The sequence below is a fragment of the Saccostrea cucullata genome, unplaced genomic scaffold (genome assembly GCF_032062105.1).
Source record: "Saccostrea cucullata isolate Sc308-1 unplaced genomic scaffold, CSIRO_AGI_Scuc_v1 ctg18750, whole genome shotgun sequence".
Lineage (NCBI taxonomy): Eukaryota > Metazoa > Mollusca > Bivalvia > Ostreida > Ostreidae > Saccostrea > Saccostrea cuccullata.
The window spans coordinates 1-9,715 of NW_026939991.1; the positions used below are offsets into that span (position 1 = coordinate 1).

General features: G+C 31.7%; 1 protein-coding gene across 1 annotated transcript; it reads left to right on the forward strand.

The window, feature by feature from the left end:
* Positions 1-2,251: 2,251 nt before the first annotated feature.
* On the forward strand, positions 2,252-9,709 carry LOC134254416 (uncharacterized; the record flags this gene model as incomplete). Its single annotated transcript, XM_062736940.1, has 5 exons — positions 2,252-2,381; positions 3,203-3,418; positions 6,247-6,357; positions 6,533-6,560; positions 9,677-9,709. Coding segments are annotated over exons 2-5 (353 nt in total), but the record flags the coding sequence as incomplete, so codon positions are not given.
* Positions 9,710-9,715: the final 6 nt, after the last annotated feature.

A 9,715-nucleotide genomic window follows, 5' to 3' on the forward strand; every position in this document is an offset into this window, starting at 1 on the left:
ACTTTTTGAATCATTTAATGAAAAACATTTATATCAAATTTTCGTAGAAAAAAACGTTTTGTTTTAAATAAAAATTAACATTTATTTAAAGTTTGGTGTAGGATTCCTCCTTGATATTTCTTTTGGCAATCAAAGAGATACACATAAACTATTTTGATACCAAGTAAACAGCTTCTCAATGAAAAGCCTCTTCACATAACAACCATTTGAAATAGTAGGAAAATCAATTAATTACTTAGCTGTGTATAACAGGTTTTGACTCTACCCACTGGGTTTAGTTTTAAATTCATTGAGCATCTGTTCATATTTCATTATTAGTACTTTCAATTATCTAACCAAAACACAGTCAGTAAAAACGTGTAAAGAGTATGAAAAGATTCAGTCAATGCATGCATTTTTTAACTGATAACTATAAATATATATGTTTTTTCGTAAGCAGAATAAGAATTTAAGAACGTTCCTAAATTTCAGGAAATATGTGACATTCCTGGTTGCACAGTTACAGTAACATATGCGTTATCCTCTTCTTTTTGCTATTTTTGGTTTGTTGTTGTTGTTTTCGTTGTTCTCTCTAGCTTTTCCTTTCGTTTCTTAATTTCTTTTTTTTTGTGTGTGTGTGTTTGTTTTCTTCTTGTTTTTTCTTCCTCGCCTTTTCGTAGTTTACACGTACACTTAAGGAACTCTACACAATGCACACCAAAGAGCTCTATTTGTAGGGTAGTCTTATGCCATTAGAGTTATTCTGTCCTTAGAAATAGGATAGAAAAAATGGTTATTTACAATATTATTACACTATTTCTGTGAAACTAAAATATTCAAAACATTATATTAAACCAATAATAAAACATTGATTCTATTATTTCCATTAAATTACCCAATGTAAGTAAACAACAGTGATTTTTTTTTTCATAATTAGTGAAAAGCGTATGAAATATGACAGGTGGCCTATGTTGAAAATGAGCTAAATAATCTCAATATGCAAACTTTGATATGATATTTTTTTTCTCCAAGTCCAAAAAACTCTTTTTGTCAGAGTTAAGAGCTTCCTTAAAGGGTATTTAAATTTCTAAATTCTAAATTTCTAAATATCTAAATTTCTTAAAAATAAAACACTATTATATTCTTTAAACATATAATTATCGTTTAATTATAAAATAATGTTTAAAACTGCCGTATTTAGGCCATAAAACGTCCGTTATATAGGGTCATGGATTGAAAATCTCCACTTATTAGATAGGGGTCACGTGGTACTGAAACGTCATAAGTGCCAGTGGGCAATGAGAACTCGTGAAGCTTATCATAAGAAAACGTTTACCGAATAATTAAATTTTACGTTAAATTAAAAAAAAAACACGACTGGTTTGTAAGAAATTTTGAAATTTACGATAATATTTTGACTATGGACGTTTAATAATATAAAACTATAAATATAAAACATCTACCACAGAGAAAACAAAAAAAAAACATGAAAAGGGGAGAGGGCATCGAAGACGAAGCCGTTAAAAACTCCGGGCTTCGACTAAATAAACCGAATTATTAATGTTTGACTTCTGAAATATCTATAAAAATGGAAATTATGTTGGGTTTTTTTATTATTATGTAATAAATTATACATAAATAGATCTTGTGTATTTTATATATGTTCCAACAACGATTATCATATACTAGTAAGACACTTCGATCTTCATTTGCATGATTGGCACGTTGCACCATTACGAACTTCACAGCACTTATAGTGGATGATGTGTGTGCGACTTTTAAAATGCATGTTGATATTTTTATTTCTTTTCGAAAAGTACCATTTCTATTGGCTATTTCATAATACAGAAAAAGTCGTGATCGTACATAAACGATTGCTCTGAATGGAGACAAATCCTTGAACAAGTCTCGGGCATGTAAAACAAAACTTCTTTAAACCTTTCCTGTGTACATTTTTCACCCAAACGCCCACAAATTATATAAAACTATCTGTCAATTAGCCAATTATTATTGATTTATTTTCTAGCATGTTTAATAAGCCATTGAGCGGTTTTGTAAAGAAAACTGGTATACTCCGCTTGACCAGGATTGACATCTATGACGTCATAGCAATGGCGCGAATCATCGGTGATCAAAATATGCATACTGAGAAATTCAAATTTCGAATCGCTGAAACACCCAAAATATTGATTTTCTAGCATAAAAAAAATCAGGAATTATTAAATAGCATATAAACGTTGTTATATCAATATTTTTTTAGATATGATCCGAAAAAAACCTTTGACCTAGAAGTGTTACACTTGTATTACCATAGTCATTCTTCTTTTGGCGATATTGGCGCACCCTACATATTAATTTTTAAAGTGTCTGGAAAAGCCGACTACACAGAGTTTCCTCTGAAGGTATAACAAATTCAATTTATTTTATCAAAAAGTATTGAAAATCAAGAAATTCATTTATTTTTAGATATGAGGTTTATCATGCTGAAAAAAAATTTGATTTGGAGTGTTCTTGCACTTAGAAATATTACTTTCGGTTTCGATTGCCTTGTATTGAAAAGAAAGATGTTGTCGAGTTCAAGTATTATCGATGTTTATCTAATTTTGCACATTTCGTTTTTGAAATGCAATAAACAATAAAACATATAGAAATTTACTTGGTGGTCAATGTATTGTAGCGAGAGATAAGAGTAGAATCATACGTGCAATCTTTTTTCACAGGTGAATCTTAAGGACATACGCAAGGTACCTTACCTATAGATAATTTTTCAAGATATTCTAAATTTAAACTTATAATACCATTACATGTTCTTAAACAAAAAATCAGCATGTGTTACAAGGGGTTTTTAAAAGATATCAAATTATGAAATTTTTTGCATTACTCAAAGAAAAATGTACAAAAATTACAAAACATAAATTCCAGAAATTTTTTTTATCAAAATTTATTTGAGAATAGGTGCACAAATCCATATATATATAGACATTAAAAGTATTGCACACAGGTCCTTCATTTAGTGGAACTCTTCAACTCCAGGGAAGAACCCATTAAAGTGAAAACTACGTTGCGTATGACCTTAAGTACTTTCATTTTAAAATTCATTTTTTATGTGTCGTTTTTTCTTCATTATTATGTAATCTATAACTTAAAAATATCTGGAAAAAAATATTATAATTAAACATTGATTTACTTTTTTTCTGCTAATAATTTGTGAATATTTTTATAGATCACCTGTGCGATATCTAATGCTCTTGACAAAATATGGCAGGTGATATGTGTCTAAAAGCATTTTGCCTTAAATGCCTACTTATTTATGTGAGCGCATTCTGCCGGAGCAGTGACCAAAGCGAAAAATGTGTCGGTCCTAAAGAATTCATTTGTGTACCAGATGAATGTGGAAATCCAACGTACGTTTGTGAAGACCCATTTCCCGTTGAACCAGGTATATAAAATTACTGCCCAGTGACAAAAAAACGTATTATGTTACTCGGAAGCCCTTTTTTCTTTTAGATTGTGGTAATATACTTTACATGTACAAATATTTCCATTCAAAATTTGGCGCAATCACTGGGTATGGGTCAGCGTATTCATGAATTTGCACTACGTGTACATGTTCGAGCCTTGTATATACATGTATATATGATTTATTAGCGGTATTCATAAATTAGCGCATCGTTGGCAGCGCAAAAGCAGCAAAAATATCAAGCCCACTTTTAACGTTCACATACCAGTATTTCTAAAAAAAAAATTGAGTGCAAGGTCAGACGATGGGCAAGAAATGAAAAAAAGACTTTGACCCGTTTTCAGAATGGATTAAATGTATCAGGTGTATATTAAATTATAGCACTAAGCCATTGATAGGCAATATGAAAACCTACTATCCCTCTGTGTTCAGTAATTCAAAAGTGAAAAAAAAGAGTATGAAAGATTACACGGTCAGTATGTACTGGTCCCTGCTGACAAAGCAGATAAGTACGTTGTTTTTATTTGCAATTCTCATCATTTAAATTGTATTTTAGAGGAACTGGAACTTAAATATTTTAGTGGTAATCCAACTTATACAAATATATCCCTTTCTAAGCAGAAAATTCTTCAAAAGTTTTAAATAGTTTTGATATTCCCAACAACTAGAATGAATTTGAATTGCCATATCTATACTGGCTTCTAAAACTTTACAAAAATCTTTTATGTATGTCTGCCTAATGCCAATAGAAAGTAAGATAATCAGAGAGTTGAATGTCATTTATTTTCCGGTAAAATATTGCACAAAAGATGCAGCTGAAAATAAATGACAGAGGGTAAAACACAAATTAACATTCCCTGTAAAAGACAATTACAACTGCAAAATAGAGTAATGAAAATGTAAAAGGCAGTTTTTTGTAAAGTGACAAGAAAAAACATAACATATACAAAATAACATATAATGCCAAGACTACTTCAGTCCCATTACTTACAGTTGTATCAAAAATGTAACTGTACATCATCAAAAGACAAAAATGCAATACTGTACATCACCAGCTTGTGTGACTAGCTTATCATACGCAGACTAGACATAGATGAGTAAAAATTATATAGTCATTTCACAACTAGTACCCGTGATAAATACCCCTGTGGGGGTGCGGATTCCAATAAGCGCTCTATCAGGCCTTTTTCTTTCCTCCTCAATAAAATATCAACAGTAGTGTAGGAGAAACTTCAGAAGTACTGTGCAACAATATATTCGATAAATGGTGTAAATAAGACATGCATACTTAAAGATTCCGAAGAACTTCTGGAGAATTTACAAAATTTTATCATAGTCGACATTATAAAAATTGACGACTTTTCAACCTACTTTATTTACAACCATTCCCCATGATAAACTTAAGTCCAGGCTTTTTGATATTTTTGACAGTTGTTTTTTTTTTTCAATAAAAATGGAACTCGTAAATTTACTTACCATGTTATTGGTCAATTGAATTTTTTTTTGTTAAAAACATTCTGATTGTACACACAAGTACTCCAAAGTTAATATTAAAAAAAAATGAGTTTCATTTCGACAATATCTATGTGGTTTTTGGAGATCAGGTCTTCCTACCATCTATTGGAATTCCCATGAATACTTATTTTTGTTTACATGTGAATTAGAATTTGTCCAAAATATCATACGTAAAAAGAGTAAGCATTTGTCTTGCTCATCACAGGGACATTTAGATATATCGACGATGTATTGTCAATCAACAATTATTATAGCTATTTCCGTTCTTATGTTGATTAAATATATCCGGTGATTTTAAATAAAAGATACAACAGAGTTGTTGACATCTATTTCATACTTAGATATTTTACTTTTTACATTAAAAAGACGTTAATTGTTATTTGATAACCAAGCTCTATGATAAACATGAGGACTATAGATTTTCAATCTTCAACTTCCCTTACTAATGCAGCAATACGGGGTTAATATCTCTCGCTTCAGTCGAGAATATGTTCTACGTACGAACAATTTCTAAAACGAGTTAATATGTTAATGACAAACACATTACTGGAACAAGAATATCAGTAGTCTAGTTTAAAATCATTTATTCCATAAAAACTATGGTCGATACAATTACCTTGTCAACAAATACAATTTATCATTAAGTCAAATGCTGACTGTCGTTTTTCATATTAATTGTATGGCCATTATATACAAAGAGATCTGTCGGAGATTTTTTCCGTTATTTCCTGATCAAGACAAAAACACACGGCGGGTGTGACCAGTCGGCAGGGGATGCTTACTCCTCTATGGCCTCTGATACCGACTCTGATGTTTTCGATATCCCTGTCTGCTTTGCTTCAATTTTTTATCGTTTAATGGACTTTAGACTTGAATACCGTTAGTTATCTCCATATATTTCATTTGCAGTTATTCCCAGTCTCCTTTTTTGTCCAAAATATTAGGAAAAACATACATAGTAGCTTGGAACTATATATGACAGTTGTGTCATTAACGTTATTTTTTAAATTCACTTACCTTTTTAAATGCATAAGCTACATATGTATAAGTTATTGAGGAATTTAATTTTTTTCTACAAAATATTTGTAAACTAGGATTGATCACTTGAAAAGTTGAGTATAGTCTATAATAATATATTTTCCATCAAGAATTTTTTATTATGTCACCAATAAATGGTGACTTACAGAAAGTTAAGATCGATTTATATATATTTTCAAAAGAACCCATACGGGTTATTGTAGTAATAATTCATATATATTTCTTACTATATGAAGAAAAATCATTCTTAACAGGGAAGTGTCCATATTTTAACAAGCAACTTCAGAGAATGGACGTCACAGAGTGCACTGCAGAACAAGTGTGTTCCAGTGTACCTTACCTAGCATCAGCTCTTGTTCAGAAAAGTATTTCTTTGATTGATTGATTTCTTATTTATTTACTTATTTATTTATTTATTTATTTATTTATACATTTATTTATTTATTCCTTCATGTAATTAATTTATTATTCATTAATCTATATATTTATTAATTATTTATTAATTTAATTATTTATTCATTATTGTGAAAATTTTAATAGGCGAAGATTGTCTGACAAATCCCAAAAGGTTAGTTTCTTTTATTAAAAGAGGAGTATGCGATATTCATGATAATTCTTTCCTTCTTAAGGGAGGATTCTTCTCATATTTCTTGTTTTTAAAAATAATGAAATTTTCACAGAATCAAGAAGACAACTTCACTAAGTGATGGTATAAGTGAGAATAACTTCGACCGTTTTGTATTAGAGGCAAGGTCAGGTCAAGGTCATAACCTTTTCCTTGGACATTAAGAATAAACAAGAGGCCCACGGGCCTTATAGGTCACCTGAGTATTATGTAACAACTTTCAAACAATTATATTTGGGTTCGTGTTTTAAACCGGAGGCCATGAAATTCACAATTTACAATTTTGAAAGAGGCACCATTGCTTATCATAATTATTAACTTAGCATGCTTACTCTATTTACTTAATACCCAGAGGTAGATTAGAGTAACAAAGAGAAAATCCACTTCCACTTTATAACCAGTTGTGCACCTCAACCACTGACCCATGGGCCACATATTTCAAAATTTTGCAAATGTAATCATAAAATGGTTGATTAATAGCAAAGGGCAGATTTCAAACATTAATTTATTTTCAGACTATGTAACCCTCCCCCCCCCTTTGACCCTGGGGGGCATAAAAAAACCACTTTGCTAGATGCATCTTTCTCCATCATAAATATATATATACTTGGATCATTGGCATAAAACCCAGAAGCAAAGGAAAATATTTTCAAAGAATTAATGTATTTTTACTAAATAATCAATAGAGCCCCGTCCTAACACCAGCACCCCTGACCCTGGGACCATAAAATTTACAAATCTGGAAGAGGCACTCTTGCTTATCATAACTATGTGCTTAGTTAGTTTATTTAATACCCAGAAGCAGAGAAGATTTTCAAAAAATTCATGTATTTTCACTATATAATCAATAGAACCCCGCCCTTACACCAGAACCCCTGACCCTGGGGCCATAAAATTCACAATTTTTGGAAGAAGCACTCTTGCTTATCATAACTATGTGCTTAGTTAGTTTATTTAATACACAGAAGCAGAGAAGAAGATTTTCAAAGAATAAATGCATTTTCACTATATAATCAAAAGAGCTCTGCCCTACTACCAGACCCCTGACCCTGGGGCCATAAAATTCAAAAATCTGGAAGAGGCACTCTTGCTCATCATAACTATGTGCTTAGTTAGTTTATTTAATACCCAGGAGCAGAGAAGAAGATTTTCAAAAATATAATGCATTTTCACTATATAATCAATAGAGCCCCGCCCTAGCCCTATAACCCCTGACCCTGGGGCCATAAAATTCACAAATCTGGAAGAAGCACTCTTGCTCATCATAACTATGTGCTTAGTTAGTTTATTTAATACCCAGGTTCAGAGAAGAAGATTTTCAAAGAAATAATGCATTTTCACTATATAATCAATAGAGCCCCACTCTAACACCAGAACCCCTGACCCTGGGGCCATAAAATTCAAAAATCTGGAAGAGGCACTCTTGCTCATCATAACTATGTGCTTAGTTAGTTTATTTAATACCCAGGAGCAGAGAAGAAGATTTTCAAAAATATAATGCATTTTCACTATATAATCTATAGAGCCCCGCCCTAACACCAGAACCCCTGACTCTGGGGCCATAAAATTCACAAATCTGGAAGAGGCACTCTTGCTCATCATAACTATGTGCTTAGTTAGTTTATTTAATATCCAGAAGCAGAGAAGAAGATTTTCAAAGAAATAATGCATTTTCACTATATAATCTACAAAGCCCCGCTCTAGCACTAGAACCCCTGACTCTGGAGCCATGAATTTCACAAATCTGGAAGAGGCACTCCTGCTCATCATAACTATGTGCTTAGTTAGTTTATTTAATACCCAGGAGCAGAGACGAAGATTTTCAAAGAAATAATGCATTTTCACTATATAATCTACCCCGCCCTAGCACTAGAACCCCTGACCCTGGGGCCATGAATTTCACAATTTTGGTAGAGGACTCAATGCTCGTTACATTCATGCCAACAGTTTGCCTGCTTAATGTCCAGGAGTAAAGAAGAAGATTTTTAAAGATTTCATTAATTTTAGTGGTTTTGGCCCCACTCCTCAGGCCCCAGGGGGGCGGGGACCATGAAATTCACAATTTTTGTTCCCCTTCACCCATAGATGATGTATACCAAATTTGGTTGAAATTGGTTCAGTGGTTTTAGAGAAGAAGCTGAAAATGTTCAAATGTTAACACACGACACACGACGCACGACGGACGACGGACGACGACGGACGAAAACGGATAGCAATAGGTCACCTGAGTTACTCAGGTGACCTAAAAATTACTGTTGCCAATCATGTGATCCCTGATTGTATTTAAAAGGATTGAATGTTTATCTTTTTATATAAAAAGATACCAGCACCATATAGGGCCTATAAGATAATATTGCCAAACTGACATAAATGATTTAACTAAAATGGATATTGGCTAGTCCGAATTTTCTCTACTTTTCTTAAATTTTTAGGATATATTAGATATTTTTATATGCTTCCTATATTTAAATTTATCTTATTTCAACGTATGGTAAAATTGTCATATAAGGATACAAAATGATACAAAAACAAAAAGTTTTGATCGTTTTCTAAGAGAGAAAAAAAACACTTTTTACGGATTTTTCGCTCAAATCTGTACTTAGATTGGATGCTTTTAAAGGCTTACATAGTTCTAGATTGTTTGAAAAATCATATTAATTTGATATATATATTTTGAAACTTTAGTCCCTTAGTATTAATTAAACTTACATTTGAAAATTTCTTCAAGTCTCTGATTGTGTAAAAATTATAGCTTACTTCATTGTTCTATAAAAAAAAATTGACAGGCAGAAAAGAAGATATTTTCATACGCCACTATTCCGCCAAAAATATAGTCCCTGCTAGTTTTCAAACGCACTTTAACATTTCTATTTAAAGTTGTACAATCATTACGAGGAACGAAAAATATTGTCTTTTTAATTTCTTACATCTAAATATATGAGGCATATTAGCAAATATACATTGAATATTTCACCTAGTCAGAAACCAGAGAAGAATCCTACCTTAATTAGAATACACATTTTTGTGCATTAATTTCCTGTACCTTTTTTAAATTTCAGGACAAATCGCTGTCTTGACCAAAATTCGAAAAGGTAAAG